The following is a 24558-nucleotide window of genomic DNA, read 5'->3' on the forward strand; positions in this document are numbered from 1 at the left end:
AAGACAAAGAAAGCGACAGGGACAACGACATAGGGACCTTTTCTTTCTCCCTCAACGAACAAAAATCGGTTTGAATGCGTGGAATAAAATTTCCACAAAGCCAAAACCAAATCTTAAATACCAAAATACTTTTTCATACTTCATACTTCCTCTCAGGTTCTACGGTAATAACATCCAATTCCATGGTCTAATCTTTGAAGCATCCTTCCCAAACAGAATATATAAAAAGAGAGATCGCTGGCTTCGCCGGCGAAACGAGATAATGGAAGAGTCGTCGTCTTCTCCGGCGGACCCGATGGTCCTTCTAGAAGACTTCGGTCAAAAAGTTGACCTGACTCGGCGCATACGAGAGGTGCTCTTGAACTATCCTGAGGGAACGACGGTGCTGAAGGAGCTTATACAGAACGCCGATGACGCCGGCGCAACCACGGTCCGTCTCTGTCTCGACCGTAGGTCTCATGGCTGCGATTCTTTGCTCTCCAACTCATTGGCTCAGTGGCAAGGTCCCGCACTTTTGGCATATAACGATGCCGTTTTTACGGAAGACGATTTCGCTAGTATTTCGAGGATCGGCGGGAGTGGTAAACATGCTCAGGCTTGGAAGACCGGCCGATTTGGGTAAGATCTTTTAATTCTTTCAGATACTGAATTTCTATTTTAATATCAATATCCTTTTTGTCATTCAAAATCGCATGAGTTTGAGAATGAATGGCATTCTGTTTTTTAGGCTGAAAAATGAGCTTGTTCTTCATATAGACTAAAAGAAATTGAATTTATGTATAATTTTCGAATTTACAATTTTTCATGCTCTTTTACTTGTCTGAATGTCTATTTTCTTATAATGAGATATGGAAAATACTGATGGATTTCATCTCGTGCTATGAATGTTCAATTCTTCTCTTTTTTCTGTTTTTGTTTTGTGTTTTCATTCTTTAGCTAACTACAAACCTACGCAATGTACATGTATTAATTGTTTGGAATCATATGCAATGACATAAGTTAGAATAATTATTATATTTGCAAAGTATTTTTCAAGTTTTGAAAAATAATTAAATTTCTTTGTATCCATATTATTGTTAAAATCTCTCCCCATGTCTGTTGCAAACTCTTGAAAACTATTGTGTATTTTACTAAACGCAAATCCTAAAAGATTTTACTAGCTTTTTGTTGACTAATAGTACCGCCTGCCTAAGCCTAGAATATGATGAATAGGAAAACACTGACTTGTTCAGTACATTTAATGGTTTATATGGAAATTTTCTTCTCTGGTAATTTTTTATTTTTCGTCCTAGCTGAGATTTTTACTCTTCGAATGCGTAGTTCCTCGAATCATTTTAATCCTAACACGAGTAGTAGTTCTTGGATAACATCTATTGAAATTTACATCAATGTGTATCATGCAAACATTGGCACAATTTCATTATGCGATTACTGTCTTTTCCATTAAAATTTTTGTCATATAACTTGTTGGTCCTAAACAAATGCACTATTATGTTTCTGATTTAATTTGATGGTTGCTCTTTAGGGTTGGCTTTAACTCGGTGTACCACCTTACTGATCTGCCATCATTTGTGAGTGGAAAATATGTGGTATTATTTGATCCTCAGGGTCTTTATCTCCCGAATGTGTCTGCATCCAATCCTGGCAAACGAATTGACTTTGTTAGTTCGTCAGCTATCTTGGCATATAGAGACCAGTTCTTGCCATATTGTGCCTTTGGTTGCAATATGAAAAGTCCTTTTGCGGGAACTTTATTCCGTTTCCCTTTGAGGAATGCAAGTCAGGCAGTCAAAAGTAAGCTTTCAAGGCAAGCATATCCAGAAGATGACATTTCTTCAATGTTTTTTCAACTTTATGAGGAAGGAGTCTTCACATTACTTTTTCTCAAGAGTGTATTATGTATAGAAATGTATGTATGGGATGTTGAGGAACCTCAGCCAAGGCAGCTTTTTTCCTGCTCTGTGAGCTCTGCAAATGATGATATTGTTTGGCATCGGCAGGCAATATTAAGGTTGTCAAAGTCAATAAATTTGACAGATACTGAGATGGACTGCTATTCATTGAACTTTTTAAGTGAGGCAACAAATGGTAACCAATCTGAGAAGAAGATAGATACTTTTTACATTGTACAAACAATGGCATCAGCATCCAGTAGAATTGGTTCTTTTGCTGCTACTGCTTCTAAAGAATATGATATTCACCTATTGCCATGGGCATCTGTTGCAGCATGCACATCAGTTAATTCATTGAATGTAATCTACAATATCTAAACATTTTACCAGTTTTGGTGTTTCCTTCAATTTAAATTGTTATATCTAACATATAATCATGAGATTTACATATAGATGCATCTATAAATGTGTGTGTGTGTGTGTTTATGTAGTTATGTTGGTATTTTATTTTTCTATTTACAGATAATTTCTCATGCAGGCTTTATTTTGTTCTATGACATTTATGCTGATGTCTCTGTTTTTTTTTTCATTCTATTTTTAGGTGTTAGTCTTACCATTACCATTATTATGTTAGTTAAAGTTCCTCAGAAACTTCTTTTATATACATGTTTGTGATAGTATGCATATTTGTTGATTGTATGTTCGTTTGGCTTGATATATATAGTATGGTCTATTTCCTAATGACTTAACTTCTGGAATTGATGATAACCTACCATAGTATACGAACAAATAGACAACTTAAGCTTTGATAGCATGTCATGTTACAATATATACTTGTATAATAGGACAACATGCTAATAAGCTTGGTCTTCAATATTGAGAGATGTAAAGAAGACTCCCATCTTTCTTTTGCTTTCTTTATATGTAAGTGTTTGAAGAGTGAGAGAGATAGAATTAATGATTTCATATTGTTGTATGTGCATATGTTGATCCAATATTCACTATGAAACTGAATTGTTACATTGTTCATTTTCTTCCTTTCGAAATTTATTATCTTCTATGAAATTTACTATCTCATATTTCTGCAACTTGATATCTAACAGAATGATGCTCTTAAGCTTGGTCGGGCATTCTGTTTCCTTCCACTGCCTGTACGAACTGGCTTGTCTGTGCAAGTTAATGGGTATTTTGAAGTCTCATCAAATCGTCGTGGAATTTGGTATGGGGATGACATGGACAGAAGTGGAAGGATACGTTCTGTTTGGAATAGGCTCCTTCTTGAAGATATTGTGGCTCCTACTTTTAGAAAACTCTTGCTTGGCGTTCAAGGATTGCTAGATTCCAAAAAGTTGTATTATTCTTTCTGGCCCAGTGGTTCTTTTGAAGAGCCATGGAGTATTCTGGTTGAGCATATATACAGAAACATTTCTAGTACTCCTGTGTTGTATTCGGATCTGGATGGTGGGAAATGGGTGTCACCAGTTGAAGCATTTATTCATGATGAGGAATTTTCAAAAAGCAAGGAACTTGGCGAGGCCCTGATGCAGCTAGGAATGCCAATTGTGCATTTGCCTTCCCTTTTATCTGACATGCTCTTGAAATATGCTTTTGGTTTTCAACAGAAGGTGGTTACTCCTGATACAGCACGCCATTTTCTTAGAGAATGCAAGTCTTCTATGACTTTGAGTAAATCTTACAAGCTTGCATTGTTGGAATATTGTCTTGGCGACTTGATTAACGATGATGTTGGTACACATGCATATAATCTGCCTTTGCTTCCATTGGCAAATGGTGAATTTGGATCTTTTTCTGAAGCCTCAAAAGGAATTTCTTATTTTATCTGCGATGAGCTGGAATATATGCTACTTGAACAAATATATGATAGAGTTATCGATCAGAATCTTCCTGTTGACATAGTTAGTAGACTTTCTGCTATAGCAAAGTCCTCAAAGGCAAATCTCTCTCTTTTCAATATTAACTACTTTCTTCAGTTTTTTCCAAAATTTTTACCTGCTGATTGGAAGTATAAAGATAAAGTCCTCTGGAACCCAGAATCTTGTAGAAATCATCCTACTTCAGCATGGATTGTGCTATTTTGGCGATATCTTCGGACTCATTGTGAAAGGTTGTCACTTCTCAGTGATTGGCCTATATTGCCATCAATATCTGGGCATCTTTACAGAGCCTCACAACAATCAAAAATGGTCAATGCAGACAAGCTATCCGAGAAGATGCAACATATACTTATGAAAATTGGATGCAAGATACTTAACCCCAATTATGGAGTTGAACACTCGGATTTATCACATTATGTGAATGATGGTAATGGTGCAAGTATTCTGGAATCCATTTATGATGTTTTTGCTTCAGATGGTAGCATCATGCTAACAACTTTTGAAAATTTGGAAGCAGGAGAGAGGGATGAACTTCGTGGATTTCTGCTTGATCGAAAGTGGTATTTTGGAGACTGTATGAAAGAGTCTGACATTAGAAATTGCAAAAAGCTTCCTATTTACAAAGTTTTTGCTGGAGGTGGCGGGTCTGCTCAAAATTTCGAGTTTTCTGATCTTGAAAATCCACCAAAGTACTTAGCACCATTAGATGTTCCTGAATGCTTTCTTGGAGATGAGTTCATTATTAGTTCTTCAGGTAGTGAAGAGGAAATTTTATTAAGATACTATAGAATTGAGAGAATGGGGAAGGCACATTTCTACAAGAACCACGTGTTAAATAGAATTGGGGACTTGCAACCTGAAGTTCGTGACAACACTATCCTTTCTATTTTGCATAACCTACCACAGTTGTGTGTTGAGGACATATCTTTCAGGGAATATCTGAGAAATTTGGAATTTGTCCCAACTTTTAGGGGTTCTCTGAGGTGTCCAACTATGTTATATGATCCTCGCAATGAGGAATTATTTGCATTATTGGAAGCCTCTGATAGTTTCCCTTGTGGTCCGTTCCAAGAATCTAGCATTTTGGACATGTTACATGGTTTGGGCCTTAGAACATCTGTAACTCCTGAGACAGTCATACAAAGCGCGAGACAGGTAGAACAGTTGATGCATGAGGATCAGGAAAAGGCATATTTAAGAGGAAAAGTGCTTCTTTCCTACTTAGAAGTTAATGCAATGAAGTGGCTGCGTGATCCACTAAATGATGATCGAGGAAGAGTGAACAAATTTTTCTCACCAGCTGCTTTTGCATTCAGACCTCGGAACTCAAAATCTGAGCTTGAAAGGTTCTGGAATGATCTAAGATTGATCTGCTGGTGCCCAGTATTAGTTTCTCCTCCCTTTGAAGCTTTACCATGGCCTGTAGTTTCATCCATGGTTGCTCCCCCGAAGATTGTAAGATTGCAGACAGACCTTTGGCTAGTTTCAGCAAGCATGCGAATACTTGATGTCGAATGTTCTTCTACAGCACTATCATATAGCCTTGGATGGTCATCTCCACCAGGTGGAAATGTGATTGCGGCTCAACTACTTGAGCTTGGAAAAAATAACGAGATTGTGAATGATCAGGTGCTTCGGCAGGAATTGGCCATGGCAATGCCAAAGATATACTCAATGCTCACAAACTTGATTGGTTCAGATGAGATGGACATAGTAAAGGCTGTTCTTGAAGGTTGCCGATGGATTTGGGTGGGCGATGGATTTGCAACTGCAGATGAGGTTGTCCTTGATGGTCCCCTTCATTTGGCACCTTACATACGTGTTATACCAATTGATTTAGCCGTTTTCAAGGAATTATTCATAGTTCTTGGCGTTCGAGAGGTCTTGAAGTCTACAGATTATGCTGATATCTTATTTAGAATGGTTACGAAGAAAGGTTCCTCTCCTCTTAATACACAAGAAATCAGGGCAGCCATACTAATTGTGCAGCATCTAGCTGAAGTTCAATTTCATGAGCAGAAAGTAAAGATCTATTTACCAGATGTGTCAGGCAGACTATTTCCAGCCAGTGACTTGGTTTATAATGATGCTCCCTGGTTGCTTGGCTCTGAGGGTACTGATAGCACTTTTAATATTTCATCCACAGTGGCCTTGAATGCAAGGAGAACAGTTCAAAAATTCGTGCATGGGAACGTATCTAATGATGTTGCAGAGAAGCTTGGTGTTTGCTCTCTTCGTAGGATCTTATTAGCTGAGAGTGCTGATTCGATGAATTTGAGCTTATCAGGAGCTGCAGAAGCTTTTGGGCAGCATGAAGCCTTGACAACTAGACTTAAACATATACTTGAAATGTATGCAGATGGACCTGGAATTCTATATGAGCTTGTGCAAAATGCAGAGGATGCAGGAGCTTCTGAAGTTAGCTTTCTATTGGATAAAACTCAATATGGGACTTCTTCTGTTCTCTCTCCTGAAATGGCAGATTGGCAAGGCCCTGCGTTGTACTGCTTTAATGATTCTGTTTTCAGTGCCCAAGACCTTTATGCAATCTCACGAATTGGCCAAGAAAGTAAACTAGAGAAGCCTTTTGCAATTGGGAGATTTGGCTTAGGTTTTAATTGTGTCTATCATTTTACAGATGTTCCCATGTTTGTTTCTGGAGAGAATATTGTGATGTTTGATCCTCATGCTTCCTATTTACCTGGTATCTCTCCGTCTCACCCTGGCCTACGAATTAAATTTGCAGGAAGAAGGATAATGGAACAATTTCCTGACCAATTTTCGCCATTTTTACACTTTGGATGTGACTTGCAAAATCCATTTCCTGGAACCCTCTTCCGGTTCCCACTCAGGAGTAGTAACATTGCATCCAGAAGCCAAATAAAGAAAGAAGGATATGCACCTGAAGATGTCATTTCACTCTTTGATTCTTTTTCGCATGTTGTTTCTGATGCTCTGCTTTTTTTGCACAATGTAAAAAGTATCTCTGTTTTTGTAAAGGAAGGAAATGGACACGAAATGCAGCTCCAACATCGTGCACACAAGCATTGCATTGGTGAGCATCAAATGGAATCCAATTCACAACAAGATATGTTTAGCTTTTTCAAAGGGAGTCGGCATAGTGGAATGGATAAAGATCAGTTCCTAAAGAAATTGAGCAAATCAATAGATAGAGATTTGCCGTATAAATGTCAGAAGATTTTAATTACAGAGGAAAGCTTGTCTGGTGATTTGTCACACTGTTGGATAACCTCTGAATGTCTTGGTGGAGGGAAAGCTAAGAATAAATCTGAAGTCTCAAATGACAAGTCTCATGCTCTCCCTTGGGCATGTGTTGCTGCACATTTACATTCTTTCAAGGTTGATAGTGAATTGAGTGATGAAATGAAGACAAAAGACATTGGTACGTCTTCCAATTTATTTCAAGTTCCAACAGATTATATTCCAAATAGGAAGGACTTTGAAGGCCGTGCTTTCTGCTTTCTACCACTGCCAATTAATACTGGTCTTCCAGCACATGTCAATGCATATTTTGAATTGTCATCAAATAGGAGAGATATCTGGTTTGGCAATGACATGACAGGGGGTGGGAAAAAACGCTCAGACTGGAATATGTATCTGCTTCAAGATGTTGTTGCCCCTGCTTATGGCCGTATGCTAGAGAAAATTGCATTGGAGATTGGTCCTTGTGATTTGTTCTTTTCGTTTTGGCCTAACACAACAGGAATTGAACCTTGGGTGTCAGTAGTACGGAGATTATACACTTTTATTGCAGATTTTGGTCTTTGTGTATTATACACATATGCTAGAGGTGGCCAGTGGATTTCAATCAAACAAGCTATCTTTCCTGATTTTACATTTCACAAGGCACATGACTTAATTAATGCACTATCCGATGCTGGCCTACCTGTGGTTACTGTTTCAGAACCAATTGTTGATAGATTTATGGAGGTACGTCCATCATTGCATTTCTTGACAGCTCAATTGTTAAGGAATTTGTTAATTCGAAGGAAACGTGGATTCAAGGACAGGAATGCAATGATCCTGACCCTTGAATATTGCTTACTGGACTTAAAAATACCTTTTCAATCTGCTAGTCTGCATGGTTTGCCTTTGCTACCACTTGCTGATGGTTCATTTACAGTCTTTGACAAGAATGGAATTGGTGAAAGAATATATATTGCACGGGGAGATGAATATGGTCTTCTTAAAGATTCAATTCCAAATCAACTTGTAGATAGTGGTATTCCGGAAGTAGTCTATGGGCAGCTCTGTGACATAGCGCAAACTGAAGAATCAAATATTTCCTTTCTGTCATGCCATTTACTTGAGAAACTCCTTTTGAAATTACTTCCAGCAGACTGGCAGCATGCAAAACAGGTGACCTGGGCTCCTGGTCATCAGGGTCAACCAAGTTTAGAGTGGTTAAGACTTCTTTGGAGCTATCTAAAATCATCTTGTGATGACCTGATGCTTTTTTCCAAGTGGCCTTTGTTGCCAGTTGGGAACAGTCTTCTACTTCAGCTAGTTAAGAATTCAAATGTGATTAGAGATGATGGCTGGAGTGAGAACATGTCTGCTTTGTTGCAGAAAGTAGGATGTGTTTTCTTGAGGCCAGACCTCCCAGTGGAACATCCACAACTGGAAAATTTTGTGCAGCCATCAACAGCCATTGGCATCTTAAATGCATTTCTAGCAATTGCTGGCAAGTTGGAGAACATTGAGGGGCTTTTCTGTGATGCATCTGAAGGGGAGTTGCATGAACTTCGGAGTTTCATTCTTCAGTCCAAATGGTTTTCTGAAGAGGGAATTGAAAACATTCATATCAACATCATTAAAAACCTTCCTATGTTTGAATCCTATAGAAGTAGAAAGCTAGTAAGTTTGAGTAATCCTATAAAGTGGCTTAAACCTTTTGGCATTCGTGAGGATCTTTTGGATGATGACTTTGTACGTACAGAATCGGATAAAGAATATATCATTCTAAGAAGATATTTAGAAATTGGAGAGCCTTCCAGGGTGGAATTTTACAAAAATCATGTGCTTAACTGCATGAAAGAATTCCTTTCACAGCAAGGAGTCCTTTCAACTATTTTTCATGACTTAAAACTTCTAGTAGAAGAGGATATTTCTGTAAAGTCTGCTCTTTCTACAACAGCCTTTGTTTTGGCAGCCAATGGCTCTTGGCAGCCGCCTTCCAGGTATGACTACTCATGTGATTATTTTTTGTATCATTATTAGTAGTCTTGCATGGTTTGGACATCACAATTATTATTATTTTTTTTCTTTTTCAAATGCAGTTTCATTTGACATGCATAATATGTGTATCTAGTGCTGTGTGTGATCTCTTTTCTAGAAGGAATACCATATTTAGCAAATTAAAAAAAAAAAAAAAAAAGTGGATCGATGGTGCCCAATCCACTTTCCCGTAGTAAAGGGCCCTTGAATTTTTCTTTCTATTTGTTTCACTTAATGGTTGCCAAGCTTCTAGAAGCATCATTTGCCTCTGAATGCAAATCAAAATATTGTTTATGCGTATCAATACCCTTTCTACTCCCTTTTGTGGAAGCCCACCTAAATTGCTTTCTCCCCTTGTTGGAAAGCCAAAAGGGAAAATGTGAAGGGGGAAGATTAGGAGGTGTAGTTAATGGTCCCTGATGGAAGGGATTCTGTTGACAGAGGTTAACCTATTTTGGCAACAAGTCCTCTGTAATTAGATTCTTAGATGCCCTATTGTGCTATTATTTATTTACCAAAATTATAGTTTCTTTACAGGCTCTATGATCCTCGTATACCTGAGTTAAGAGAGGTGCTACACAAAGAAGTTTTTTTCCCATCTGACAAATTCATGGATACTGAAATTTTGGACACTTTAGTTGTCTTTGGACTTAGAAGAACTCTTGGCTTTACTGGTTTGCTCGACTGTGCTAGATCAGTTTCTCTGTTCCATGATTCTGGGCACTCTGATACACTAAGTTATGGGAGGAAATTACTTGCTTGTTTGGACACTCTGTCACTCAAGCTCTCAAATGAGGATGATGAAGGAACCTATGATGAATCACATGGTGCGATCTTACGTACGAACAATAGTGTTGAGGATGGTGACATTGCATATGCTGAGTCACCAAGGAGAGAGAGAAACAATCTCGTGGATTATCAGGACATTAATTCACTTTTAGGTGATTTTGTTTATGATAAACCAGAAGAAGAATTTTGGTCGGAAATAAAGGCAATTGCTTGGTGTCCTGTTTGTGCTGATCCACCTCTGAAAGGACTCCCGTGGTTGAAATGTAGTAATCAAGTGGCACCACCAAGTACTGTCAGACCTAGATCACAGATGTGGATGGTGTCCCATTCAATGTATGTACTAGATGGTGAATGCTGCTCAACATATCTGCAACGTAAACTAGGTTGGCTGGATTGCCCAAATGTAAATGTTTTGTCAAGACAGTTGGTTGAGCTCTCTATGTTCTATGGTCATCTGAAGTCAACCTCATCTGCACAGCCTGATGTTGATGCTGAACTGCAAAAGGGAATTCCATCACTTTACTCAAAGTTGCAGGAATATGTTGGTACTAATTGCTTAGTGGAGCTAAAATCAGCACTAGATGGTGTTTCATGGGTTTGGATTGGGGACGATTTTGTATCCCCAAATGCGCTTGCATTTGATTCACCTGTGAAATTTACTCCATATTTGTATGTTGTTCCTTCTGAATTATCAGAATTTAGAGATTTGCTCTTGGAATTAGGTGTTCGACTTAGTTTTGATGTCTTGGACTACTTGCACGTGTTACAACGTCTACAAAATGATGTGAGAGGGTTCCCATTGTCAGAAGATCAGTTGAGTTTTGTCCATTGTGTCCTTGAAGCTCTAGCAGACTGTTGCTTAGAGAAGCCACTGTTTCAGGCTTCTACCACTCCTCTCTTAGTTCCAGATTTTTCTGGAGTTCTGTTCAATGCTGGGGATCTTGTGTACAATGATGCACCATGGATGGAAAATAATACCCTTGTTGGAAAAAGATTTATACATCCAAGTATCGGCAATGATTTGGCAAATAGGTTGGGGGTACAATCACTTCGCTGCCTCTCCTTAGTTGATGATGAAATGACTAAAGATTTGCCATGCATGGATTATGCTAGAATCAATGAGCTTTTGGCTATGTATGGGGACAATGACCTTTTATTGTTTGAACTACTTGAGTTGGCAGATGGCTGCAAAGCCAAGAGGCTGCACCTAATCTTTGACAAGAGGGAACATCCTCGTCAGTCTTTGCTGCAGCACAATTTAGGTAACCATTGAAACATCTAAACTTGTTATTGGTTCAAATGGCATAATATTAAAAATGTTTTCTGAGGTACCATGGGCACTTTAATAGCTTTTGGCTTTGAAGAGAGATTTAGATTTTGCATTCAGTATGCGTTGTGGTATTATCAGATTCTCTAACTTGAGGTGTAAAGGTAACATTATTTCTTAAAAAAAACATGCTAGAAAGTTACAAAGCTGTGCCACTGTCAAAAAACAACTGTAATTCACTTCTGATTTTATGGGGAAATCTATTATATTTTATCTTATTCTTAGAAATAGAACGTAGCTTTATTACAGATCTTGTTTATGACATTGTGTTTGATACAGGTGAATTTCAAGGACCTGCCCTAGTGGCCATTTTGGAAGGAGTCAGCTTGAGTAGAGAGGAAGTAAGTAGTCTCCAGTTTCTACCTCCATGGAGATTAAGGGGCAACACTCTTAATTATGGTTTGGCCCTACTTAGCTGTTATTTTCTCTGTGATCTCCTCTCAATTGTTTCTGGTGGCTACTTTTATATATTTGATCCTCGTGGTTTAGTGCTTGCTACACCTTCGACTTGTTCTCCTTCAGCAAAAATGTTTTCTTTGACAGGTAATTTTGCAGGAATTATTTATTTGTCTGTCTCTTCATTAGTAAGGATGGAAAATGGGCTGCCTTAACTGGCCCAAGTGTGAAATTTATGCGTCAAGCTTGAGACTGGTTTGAGACACTGGAAACCCTAGGTCCGTGAGCAAATTCTGTAAGTCCATTGACCCAGGCTTCTGGCTTTGACACTAGCCTCAGTCTGGCAGTCCGATAAACAAAATATTTGACAATAAATGCATGTCTAACTTAATTGTATATTGGTAACTTAATAAATATGTGACCAATTGGCCTGATTGGCCCTCTTATTAAGCTTGTCAGGCTCAAACATTAGTTGTCATTTTAGGAAACATAATTCAGCATCACATGGGAGTATCAAATTAACTTTAAAAATTTTCCTTTACTTGGCTTCATTTTCTTCTTGATATAAGTTCTAACCATGCATGTAATATAGTTTTCTGCCTGTAAAGGTGGCCTCATACTGGTTTTTTATATAGGTTCTCAATTATTATTTTGGGATGAGTATCTCTCTAACTATGTAAGGATCTTCATGATTAAAGACTAAAGGCTTTTTAATGCTGCTGTTTCAGGCACTAACTTGACTGAGCGATTTCATGATCAATTTTATCCTATGTATCTTGGTCAAAATATGCCATGGTTGTCATCGGATTCTACCATTATCCGCATGCCTCTATCATCAGAATGTTTGAAAGATGGACTTGAGTTTGGACTGAGGAGAATAAAGCAGATAACTGACAGATTTTTGGAGCATGCTTCTAGAACACTTTTATTCTTAAAGTCGGTTATGCAGGTATTATTAGTGTTGAATTGAAAGCATCTATATAATCTTTTTGTAATGGCAGTCTGTACCATTTTTTTTTTTTTTTCTTTTTTAAATGCTCTGGCTGCAATGGCTTTATCACTAAGGAATCGTCCTTATTTCTGTAGGGAGAATTACAGATAAAACCCAGAAGATAAATCGTGTTGTACATGATTAACATCCATCGTTAGGTTCCCTGACTTTATAGGCTTTAGTCAAGTTGATTAACCTACATTATTTCTTTGTCCTGTTTTCCTTCCTATGATGAGAAGATTAGCCTTTAATGCACATGGTAATCATAAGTATCAGGAGTATGGCGTTTCTAAGTTATTCTTCCATCCCTTTCAATAAATTGGATGGCAGCAGGAGCTGCATTTCTGCTGAATGTATTTTGCTCCAATAAAGGTGTGAGGCAGAAGGCTCAAGGAACTATTGTAATTGACTGACTAGCATAGATTAAAGTAAATTAAATTCAGATTGTATATGCAACAATTTAACATGATTTTGCAGAGACAGCAATAATTTGATTTGCTACACCTTGCTGCACCAGCTGATAACGAATTCTGAAAGAAGCAGCAAATTTTCTTTATTTATTTGAAAACCAACAAGTCCTGTCACACTCTGTGACTTCTAGTTTCTTTATTCTCTGTTATACTACTTTTGCTAGACTAATAGATTACGTAGAGATTAAGAAATATAAATTTTTATAAATAATGGAGCTCTTTTTCCTTATGAAAAGCCAAATTGTATTGCCTTTTGAGAATAATTTTAACAATTGTATGTGGTGTTATGAGCATCTTTATGCACATCTGGTATTTTGAAATATGATCAGGTTTCACTCTTGACATGGGAGGAAGGGAACCAGGAGCCACGCCCAGATTATTCTGTTTGTATTGATTCATCATCTGCTATCATGAGGAATCCATTTTCAGAAAAGAAATGGAGGAAATTCCAATTATCAAGGTTATTTAGTAGTTCAAATGCTGCAACAAAATTGCACGTTATAGATGTGATTGTCAACCAAGAAGGAGCTAGAGTTGTTGACCGATGGCTTGTTGTTCTCAGCCTGGGTTCAGGGCAGACCCGAAATATGGCTCTTGATAGGTATGTTGAAAGCGTAATGTTTGTTGGATTGTTGGAAAATATGCTTTAGATGTTTTTCTCCATGCATTTTGGTATTTCCCTTGGAATACATATATATTTATAGTATGAAAATAGTCAATGTAAGATTTATGACTTTTGACAAAAATGTAGCATGAAGAATCTGCGTCACCTTACTGCTATTATGTTTAGAGGCTCTTTTTCTGGATGAACATCTGTTAAAGAATATAGATAGGTATCCAACATTATTAAGATATTTTTGATAAATTTGATTTGTGATTTATATTCTAATATGATCATAACTATGATAATAGATGCTGCTAAAAACATATTGATTTGACACGTGATTTACCACCTTGGGCTCTTCCTCCTGTGTGGCAGATTTCTACTTTTTGATTCCTATGAATAGATCTCTAGATCTCTTCCTAAAATACTGGGAAATACCCCAGTCTTTGGGTACTTCCCAGACAACTGTCATGTTTCCTCTGAGATTATTTCTTTCATGGTATTGATTTATCACTTTCCAGGCGATATCTTGCATACAACTTGACTCCTGTTGCTGGAGTTGCAGCTCTTATATCGCGAAATGGCAATCCTGCTGATGTTTGTTTGATAAGTTCCATCATGTCTCCCCTTCCTCTATCAGGTGGTATAAAAATGCCTGTCACTATACTTGGATGTTTCCTGGTTTGTCACAATCAAGGTCGTTATCTCTTTAAATACCAAGATAGAGAAGCTTCAATGGAGGCACGGGCTGATGCTGGAAATCAGTTAATTGAAGCTTGGAACAGAGAGCTGATGTCTTGTGTTCGGGATTCTTACATTGAGTTGGTGCTGGAAATTCAGAGGTCAAGACGAGACCCTTCAAGCTCTATGATTGAGTCTGGTTCAGGTCGTACATTAAGCCTCCTGTTGAAGGCCTATGGAGATAAAATTTATTCCTTTTGGCCTGTAAGTAGTGGAAATGCTCCAGTCAGTCAACTTGGTGATGGTAGTAATTTAGTTCCAACCGTTGTTAAAGCAGATTGGGAATGCCTAATTTCACATGTCATACGGCCTTTCTATGCTCGTGTTGCTGATCTTCCACTTTGGCAGCTTTATTCAGGAAACACAGTCAAGGCTGAAGAAGGCATGTTTCTTTCACAACCTGGTCAAGGTGTGGGTGGTAGTTTGCTTCCAGCTACAGTTTGTGCCTTTGTAAAGGAGCACTACCCAGTGTTTTCAGTACCGTGGGATTTGGTGTCTGAAATCCAAGCTGTGGGGATTACAATTCGTGAAGTGAAACCTAAAATGGTTCGAAATCTTTTAAGAGCTTCTTCAACATCTATTGTTCTTCAATCAGTTGATACATATGTGGATGTACTGGAGTACTGCTTGTCTGATATTGGAGAGTTGTCCAACTCAACTGGAGAGTCTGCATCAGTTGATCACAAGAATACAAAGTTAATTTATAGGGAACATCATGTGGGAAGTACTTCAGCTTCTAATTCAGCGTCTAATATGCACAATTTTCCTGTGCCTGCCCTAAATGCAAACAGTTCTGGGGATGCCTTTGAAATGATGACAAGTTTGGGGAAAGCTATATTTGATTTTAGCCGGGTAGTTGTTGAGGACATTGGTAGGGCTGGTGGGCCCTTGGTTCAAAGAAACACTGATGCACGTAGCAGTAACAGAAGCAATGGAAATGTAGATCAGAACCTTCTCTTAGTAGTAGCTGAGCTCAAAGGTTTACCATGTCCGTCTGCCACAAACCATTTAATGAAGTTGGGGATTTCTGAAATTTGGATTGGCAATAAGGAGCAACAGGAACTGATGAAATCTTTAGCTGCAAAGTTTATGCACCCTAAAGTATTGGAGAGATCAATCTTGTCTGATATTTTTTCAAACAGTGCACTGCAAGCATTATTAAAGCTGCAGAGTTTCACTTTTCGCTTACTGGCTAGTCATATGAAACTTGTTTTTCATGGTAAGTGGGTGAATCATGTAATGAGTTCTAATATGGTTCCTTGGTTTTCATGGGAGAATACGTCAGATTCTGGTGGAGAAGAAGGCCCTTCCCCTGAATGGTTGCGGCTATTCTGGAGAAATTTCAGTGGCTCTTTGGAAGATCTCTTGCTATTTTCTGACTGGCCCCTGATTCCTGCTTTTCTTGGTAGGCCAATCTTATGCCGCGTCAGGGAGCGTAATTTAGTTTTCATTCCACCCCCTGTAACCAATTCAATTTCAGCAGAAGGTGACTTGGAAAGTGCTGCAACAGGAAGTGTTCGTGTTTCTGATTCTGAATTGGTTCAAGCTTACCTTTCATCTTTTGAAGTTTCCAAACAGAAATACCCTTGGTTGTTATCATTGTTGAATCACTGCAACATTCCATTATTTGATATAGATTTCATGGACTGTGCAGCTTCTTGCGATTGCTTACCTGCTTCTAGCCAATCACTAGGGCAAGTTATTGCTTCCAAGCTTGTTGCAGCTAAGCATGCTGGCTATTTGCCTGAACTTGCTTCTTTTACAGCTTCTAACCGAGATGAACTTCTTTCCCTTTTTGCTAATGATTTCTTGTCTAATGGTTCAAATTACGGGAGGGAAGAGCTAGACGTTTTACGTTCTCTTCCCATATATAAAACAGTTGTGGGGTCGTATACACAATTACATGGCAATGATCATTGTATGATTGCTTCAAATTCTTTTCTTAAACCTTTTGATGATCACTGTCTTTCTTATTCCACAGACTCAGTTGAATTTTCAATACTCCTTGCACTTGGAGTTAATGAATTGCATGATCAACAGATTTTACTTAGGTTTGGGTTGCCTGGGTTTGAAGGAAAAGCTGAATCTGAACGGGAGGATATACTAATATATCTTTATGCAAATTGGCAAGATCTTCAGCTTGATTCTTCTGTAGTTGAAGCTTTGAAGGAAACTAAATTTGTAAGGAATGCTGATGAGTTTTGTCTTGATCTATCTAAGCCAAGGGATCTATTTGATCCTAGTGATTCATTGCTAACATCTGTTTTCTCTGGTGAGAGGAAAAAATTTCCTGGAGAAAGGTTTGGTACAGATGGTTGGCTCCCTATTTTGAGAAAGACTGGTCTGCGAACTGCAACAGAAGCAGATGTGATACTAGAATGTGCCAAAAGAGTGGAGTTTCTTGGAAGTGAATGCATGAAATCCAGAGAATTGGATGATTTTGAGGAGTTAACTGGCTCCCAGAATGAAATTCCAATGGAAATATGGAACTTAGCTGGATCAGTTGTTGATGCAATTTTCTCGAACTTTGCTGTCCTATATGGCAATAGCTTCTGTAATCTCCTTGGCAAGATTGCATGTATACCAGCTGAATTAGGCTTTCCAAATGTTGGTGGAAAGAAAGGTGGCAAGAGGGTGCTCACTTCTTATAGTGAAGCTATTTTGTCAAAGGATTGGCCGCTGGCTTGGAGTTGTGCTCCCATTCTTTCCAGACAAAATTATGTCCCACCTGAGTACTCTTGGGGGTCACTCCAGCTGAGGAGCCCCCCAGCCTTTTCCACTGTTCTAAAACATCTACAGGTTAGTCTGGCTGCTCCATGTCTTCTCATCGTAGAAATGACTGGTGTAAATAAAAATCTCTCTAACATGATTTTGCAACAGATTGTTGGAAAGAATGGTGGTGAAGACACACTTGCTCACTGGCCGACTGCATCAGGCATGATGACCATTGACGAAGCTTCTTGCGAGGTTTTGAAGTATCTGGATAAGATTTGGGGTTCTATCTCTTCGTCAGGTAGTTCCATAATTCATGCTATCATTTTTTTCTTAATATTGTTGCCTTGTAAAAAACTTCTCACGTGAACTGATCTTTTGATTCTAAAATTTTTTTATTGTTTGTAAAGCTATATGAGGAGAAAAAATTATCACCAAACTCAGGTTTTGTCAAGAAATATTATATAACAATTTTGGTTGCTAGTTTCTAGAATTATGTTAATATTATAATTTTCACTTTTTCTAATTGGTTTCTGCAGATTTAATGGAGTTGCAGAGAGTGCCTTTCATACCTGCAGCAAATGGAACACGCTTGGTGACAGCAAACTTGCTTTTTGCACGTCTGACAGTTAACTTGTCTCCGTTTGCTTTTGAACTTCCCACTTTATATCTTCCTTTCGTGAAGATTCTGAAAGATTTGGGACTTCAGGACATGTTATCAGTTGGTTCTGCAAAGGATCTTCTTTTGAATCTCCAGAAAGTTTGTGGATATCAGCACCTAAATCCAAATGAACTCCGTGCTGTGTTAGAAATTTTGTATTTTATCTGTGATGCAACTGTTGAAGCAAACATGCATGATGAGCTTAATTGGGCATCAGAAGCTGTAGTCCCAGACGATGGCTGCAGACTTGTTCATGCAAAATCCTGTGTTTATATTGATTCTTATGGCTCCCGATTTGTCAAGTGCATCGACAGTTCCAGGATAAGATTTATTCACCCAGATCTTCCAGAGAGATTATGTACAATTCTAGGAATTAAAAAGCTGTCTGATGTTGTAACAGAGGTACTGCTGATATTTTGAAGTTTTTTTCCCTGGTTTATCTCTTTAATTGTTTATATTACCTTTGTAATATTTGGCCAGCATCAAGCTTTCTTTAGTTGCAACAAATTTGGTTTTGTTTGCAGGAATTAGTTCATGAGGAGCATTTACAAACGCTGGAATATATTGGGTCAGTTCCACTTGTAGCCATCAGAGAAAAATTGTTGAGCAGATCATTTCAAAGTGCTGTTTGGACTGTTCTAAATAGTATGGCTGGTTATGTTCCCACAATTAACAACTTAGTTCTGGAAACCATACAAAATTCGTTAGAAGCTGTTGCAGAAAAATTGCAGTTTGTCAAGTGTGTTCATACTCGCTTTTTGCTTCTTCCCAAGTCGATAGACATTACACATGCGCCTAAGGAGTCTATCATCCCAAAGTGCATGGCTGGATCCCAACATCAGAGGCTTTATTTTGTTAATCATTTTAAGACCTGCATTTTAGTTGCTGAACCACCAGCATTTCTTTCACTTTTTGATGTTATTGCTATAGTTGTTAGCCAGGTTTTAGGTTCTCCTACTCCATTACCCATTGGATCATTATTTGTCTGTCCTGGAGGCTCTGAATCTGCAATTGTTGATATTTTGAAACTTTGTTCTGACAAGAAGGAAATAGAAGCTTCAAATGGACAAAATACTTTAGTTGGAAAAGAGATACTTCCTCAAGATGCTCGTCAGGTACAATTTCATCCATTAAGACCCTTTTACTCAGGAGAGATAGTTGCATGGAGATCTCAAAATGGAGAAAAGCTTAAGTATGGACGAGTGCCAGAGGATGTCAGACCATCAGCAGGCCAAGCATTGTACAGATTCAAGGTGGAGACCTCACCTGGGGATACACAGCTTCTTCTCTCATCACAAGTTCTTTCATTCAGAAGTATATCCATGGGTCATGAGACTTCAGCAGTGTTGCTTGATGATAATCATACAGTATCTCATAGCACAAGTCTTTCTGAGGTGCCAGAAAATTCAGGAAGAGCCAAAGAAAGATCTTTGCAGGTTTGGGCCCCTTTTGACATTATATATTGATCTGAAGTAGTTCTTCCCCCATACCGCTGTACCATTTATTTGTAGCTTTTCTAATCCAGAACCCCAGGAGAGATGGTGTTTAAACAGTTAAAATCAGCTGCTTTTTTTTAAAATTTTTTAATTTTCATTATTATTATTATTATTTTTTGTTGGAAAGGGTCAGCAGGTTAAGCTAGGGATAAAAAAAAATCCTTCCAGTTCACCTTTAAGACTCCTTGGTTATAAAGTTGTCCCAGATTCCTATGTGTGATTGACCCTAGAAATTGGCTTTCTAATAGAAGCATGCTTACTTTATCTTTTTGTTTTATTTCTTATGCATTTATATTCCATAAATATTTTATTGTCATTTTGCATATCCTTAACCAGTCCTGGATAAATATGTTTCTATAGAAACATTAGTTATTAAACACATCATTACTATATTCAAAGCATGTGGAATCTGATCACTCATTCGGTAATTGACTAGTAAATACTTGTGTGGTATTTATGGGCTAACCTTTTTCTAGCACTTTCCTTTGCACTTTAAGCACTAGAGGATGGTTAATATTTTTAACCCATCATAGAATAGCACTGATCCATGCCATGCGTAATGGTTTCAAGTCATCATTAACAAACTGAGAAACTTTCTTTCTCTGCAGGTGCAACCTGGAAACGAGCTCCAGTATGGTCGTGTATCAGCTGCAGAGCTAGTGCAAGCAGTAAATGAGATGCTTTCTGCAGTTGGGATTCATATGAATGCGGAGAAGCAGTCTCTAATGCAAAAAACCATAACACTTCAAGAGCAGCTGAAGGATTCACAGACAGCACTTTTGCTGGAACAGGTATATATGTTATGATAATTTTTGTAATTAGTCATCTGTCAGAGTATTTTAATGGTATAAGAATAAGAAGCTGCATATTTTGTACCTCAAAAGTTCAACTTTGTGTGAATCAGATTGTAGGAAGTAGCACTTTTTTCAGTTGTTAAACCTTTAAAATGATCACGATTAAACATTGGGCTATTTCTTGGAACTCTGTGAATGCTTACACTCCATTCCTGCACTTTCATAAAAAGTTTCTCTGACAACATCAATGGATGACACTGTGCCCAGCAGAAACTCATGTGAATTCTGCCAGATTCACCTTCTCTTGGTTGAAATTAGTGGAGTTTCTATTTTTCTATCTAGGTCTTTTGCATTTTTATTTGATGTTAAATACTATAAATAAGCGAAAGCTCATATTTATGGTGTTTGCTTTGCATTTTTATTTGATGTTAAATACCATAAATAAGCGAATGCTCATATATATGGTGTTTGCTTTTGTAGATATTTTGGACGGTAGAGGTCCCTTTGGTTTCTGAACTTTTGTGACAAAAAATCATTGCCTATGATTGTAACCAATTCATAATCTGGTCACAACTTGATAATTTTCCTACTAATTGTGTTATGGTGGAAAAAAAATTGCAGGAAAAGGCTGATGAGGCATCAAGGGAAGCTGATACCGCAAAAGCAGCATGGCTTTGCCGGGTCTGCTTGACTTCTGAAATTGATGTGACAATAATTCCATGTGGTCATGTCCTCTGCCGTAGATGTTCTTCTGCTGTTTCCAGGTGTCCATTTTGTCGGCTCCAAGTATCAAAAACGTTGAGGATTTTTCGGCCGTGACACTAGATGGTGGCGTTATATAAGCAGTCGGTCATACATGTATATTTATGGTCATATAGAGTGGCTTCTCCTCTTTTTTCCCAGAAGGGACGACAATTTCATCACTGCATTTATGAGAGAACAATTGAAAATGAAAAGGGGAATTAAATCTCCTTGGAGTTCCACATTTTACATATCCAACAAGATTCAATTGAAACGGATTTGGACTGCTTCATATTAGAAAGATTTTTGTATCATAATTTGCCATTTTGCAGTGTCCTGTAATGCGGCACTATTGGTTATGTACAGAGATGTTAAAAATTTAGTGTATAGTATCTTTACTTGTACCGTGTATACATTTGCTATTGTAATTAAATTTCTCTCTGTTTTTTCCGATCATTCCCCTCATTTTTCTTGTATATTTAGTGCTTTTTTCTTTCCTATTTTAAAAATTGGGCTTTCACATGGTGCAAGCAAGAGAAAGCACTTCTGCATTATAAAAATGAGTACAATAAACTTAAAAATGCGTGAGACTATATATCGGTTTAGATTTCGATTGAAATTAGAAAATGAATGCGGTTTTATTAAGAAATTGGGTTTAAGAAAACTAAAAATTCACATTTAAAAACAAATATATGAATAGCCCCAGGGCATACGAATCAAGTAAGACTCAAGCAAAATGAGCCAGAACACCAACTAATGGCGCATTAGTGACAAGTGTTGGCTCACCCAGCTGGTAATTAGACCTGGAATCGGTGTATCCATCATTCTCATCCGGACCCACCACTGCTCCGTCCAAAACATTTGGGTTTGGTGCATTCTTGTAGTACCAAAGATCAAATCCTCCTTTACATGTCACTGGATTTCTATCCTTCTTGATTGATACAATAGATGCTCCTCTATGGTGAATTTGCTGAGGGAAATTCGACCCAAATCCAACCATGTAACTCATATTCCTTGGGTTTGAACCCAATATATAGTCCACCTAATATCAAACAACATATCAAAGCTATGAAAATATCAATTTCAAGTATAATATACATATATGATCAGGAGATGGGTGAGTGCGTACCTGTGATTGGACGCTTGCAACTAGGTCAGAGGGCTTGGTCATTTGGGCACCAGCACATTGAATTGAGGCGTGATTGGCCGTGAGATAGTTGGAGTAAACTGTGGTTACAAAAGAAGCAGTGGTAACATATTGAATGTTATCCCATGGTAGAAACCAAAGGAGTCCCCCGGCTGTCCTCCTCACGTTGTTGCTTCCTTTCTGAATGCAGTTGCATATGAACTGCTCCGCATTGCTCTTGTACTCTGCCCATTTTCCGGAAGCCTCAACCTTGCCCTCCAAAACAAGCTGCCAAACCAATATTCCAACCAGTAACTTTTAAGTCCATCTATGCGTATATTATAAATATATATAGAAAACAATATTAACATTTATTTGATCGATTTACCTTTGCAACCAAGACCTGAGCACCCACAAATTTGTCATCCCATGAGACCATGGACCTGGTACCACCTACATTTCCTGATTTTGCAACATAATCCAAGTATATCATTTCGTTGGTAGCCCGATAAAGCCATGCAGCAGCCCACACCATCTCATCCTACCATCAAGCCATATAATTTAATATAAATATATTGAAGGCCTATGTAATAAATTTTATATAATTCATAATTTGTTACGTTATCTAATTACATGTAATTTATTACTCAATTACATATAATTTATTAATTATATTTTGTAGATAATATGTAATTGATTAGATACGTGCTTAATATAAAAACGTGCTTAATATAAAAGATGTAAATAGATTTTATAGCAAAATTCTATATATGTATATAATAGTTTTATTATTCCGTTAATAAGTATAATAATTTTATTATTCCGTTAATAAGTTGACCTTCATACCTCGTACCCACTACTAGGGTAGACTTTTCCAGCCGCAGGAATACTGTTCTGATAAAGACCAGGGTGATTGCAAGCAAAGTTGAAGAGCTACATGTAACATAATGTAATTAAAATTAGGTCCAAATAATTTGCTTAAAATAAAGAAATTAATAAGAATAATTTTATATGAATTAGAGGCCGGAACTAGCCTGTTTTGCATGGACTAGAAGTTTGTATGCGTATTTTGGGTTTATGGGTCTGAAAGCAATGGAAGCAGAAGCAAATGCAGCGGCAGTTTCAGCAGCAAGATCAGAGCCTGGATGCTGGTCGTCAATCTTAAATACAGTCCTTGGCGTGGTCATATCTTCTGGTCTTTCCCAGCATTTATGGTCTGAATCAGAATCACCAACTTCACCGTAAAGCACATCAGCCTCCGGGTGAGCTTTCATCAAGTAATCTGTCCCCCATTTGATGGTATATAATGCATTCAACAGCTCTTTCTTCGCCATTAGCTGCTTATTAAATTCCATGGTGCTCCACGAGAGCATTGTTATTGTGAACGCCATTGGGAATCCTAACTTGAGATTGTCTCCAGCATCATAGTATCCTCCAACAAGGTCAAAACCACTATTCTGCATGATTTCCGCATAAGTAATTATTAAGCAACTTGGTTAAACCAAAGAGAGGCCAAAAACTCCACCTATATAATTATCATCTTGTCGTTAATTGTGGATGACACATACGTAAACACTAACTTGTAGATTTATATTATTATATAATATACATACATATATATATATATATATATTTGATAATTTTAAAATAATAAGCTTACAAAGTCATTAGTGTGGGCCCTTAATTACATGTACTGGACTTGTAATTAGGGGTTTAAATCTATTATAGTGTAGGCATGCAAACCTACTTATAACAAGAGTCGAGGCTACATATATACGTGTGTATATATATATATATATATATATATGGATGGCCATGGAGATTAATGAACATCTTACTTCTTCATTTTGACCGTCCTTAAGCCCAGAATCTGCTCGCCAATGCACCCTCTGGTTAACTGGAAGCTTTCCAGAGCGTTGCCCCTCATAAAACAACAGAGACTTTGTGAGTGCTGCCTTGTAATCTATAGAAGCAATTCCTTGACACCACAAAAAGAAGATAGACAAACCAAAAATGGCACATAAATTGCAAATAACAACCATGGTTATAACAATTTCAAGAAAGAAAATTGGTTTAGTTTTTCTTCTTGATGAATAAAACTGGTTTAGTTTAGAGATTCAGAATTGGAGACATGCATATTTATAAGGAAAATTCTAGCAGGGATTAACATTGACTTCATACTTATCAGCAGATATTTATCATTTATTACAAAATCGTCATGCGAGATAATATATAATCCATGACAAGTTTTAATTAATTAATTAGCTAATTTAGCTTTAGCTCCCTCTTTAGTTTTTAAAGATTAATTACATTAATCTAAACACATTTAATGTGGAAACTAAATCCATAAATATTATACTATATATGCATAAAAATAAATGAGAAGCTGAAGCATAAATATGATGCATTGTTTAAACATAATATTTTCAATAAAATTATCCAATTAATTAAGCATATCTACTAGTAAGTAATTTTTTTCATAACAAGTATGATTTTTAATTTATTTTGTTGAGGATTGATTACATTGACTGAAAAACAAAGGGAAAATATTAATGCCTGATTTGTTCATTATTATTATTAAACAAAAAAAATGGAGATGCGGGGTATCGATCCCCGTACCTCTCGCATGCTAAGCGAGCGCTCTACCATCTGAGCTACATCCCCTGGTTGTGGAGTGTTGGAATG

General features: G+C 37.5%; 2 protein-coding genes and 1 non-coding gene across 5 annotated transcripts; 1 reads left to right on the forward strand and 2 right to left on the reverse strand.

The window, feature by feature from the left end:
- Nucleotides 1-67: 67 nt before the first annotated feature.
- On the forward strand, nt 68-21203 carry LOC107406217 (uncharacterized). 3 transcript variants are annotated; one of them, XM_048467381.2, is made up of 14 exons: nt 68-618; nt 1526-2252; nt 2996-4214; nt 4305-8988; nt 9563-11076; nt 11421-11684; nt 12266-12486; nt 13328-13599; nt 14124-17142; nt 17224-17356; nt 17595-18118; nt 18241-19152; nt 19821-20003; nt 20628-21203. In XM_048467381.2, exons 1-14 carry the CDS (start codon nt 263-265, stop codon nt 20823-20825), a joined length of 14226 nt encoding a protein of 4741 aa, XP_048323338.2. In that variant the 5' UTR covers nt 68-262; the 3' UTR covers nt 20826-21203. The 3 variants fall into 3 exon arrangements, with proteins under 3 accessions (XP_048323338.2, XP_015868809.3, XP_024933308.3); XM_016013323.4 differs by having other exon boundaries at nt 2996-8988; XM_025077540.3 differs by lacking the exon at nt 68-618 and having other exon boundaries at nt 1950-2088; nt 2996-8988.
- Nucleotides 21204-21360: 157 nt separating this feature from the next.
- Nucleotides 21361-24142, reverse strand: LOC107435071 (endoglucanase 12). The gene is made up of 6 exons (XM_025067785.3): nt 23712-24142; nt 22908-23330; nt 22720-22806; nt 22262-22414; nt 21877-22161; nt 21361-21789 (listed from the first exon to the last, which is right to left on the reverse strand). The coding sequence occupies exons 1-6, from the start codon at nt 23913-23915 to the stop codon at nt 21475-21477; spliced, it is 1467 nt and encodes a 488-aa protein (XP_024923553.3). The 5' UTR covers nt 23916-24142; the 3' UTR covers nt 21361-21474.
- Nucleotides 24143-24464: 322 nt separating this feature from the next.
- On the reverse strand, nt 24465-24537 carry TRNAA-AGC (transfer RNA alanine (anticodon AGC)). Its single transcript has one exon. It is a non-coding gene; the product is annotated as a tRNA-Ala (tRNA).
- Between the last annotated feature and the right edge of the window lie 21 nt (nt 24538-24558).

Source organism: Ziziphus jujuba, chromosome 1, assembly GCF_031755915.1.
Source record: "Ziziphus jujuba cultivar Dongzao chromosome 1, ASM3175591v1".
In the NCBI taxonomy this organism is placed as follows: Eukaryota; Viridiplantae; Streptophyta; class Magnoliopsida; order Rosales; family Rhamnaceae; genus Ziziphus; species Ziziphus jujuba.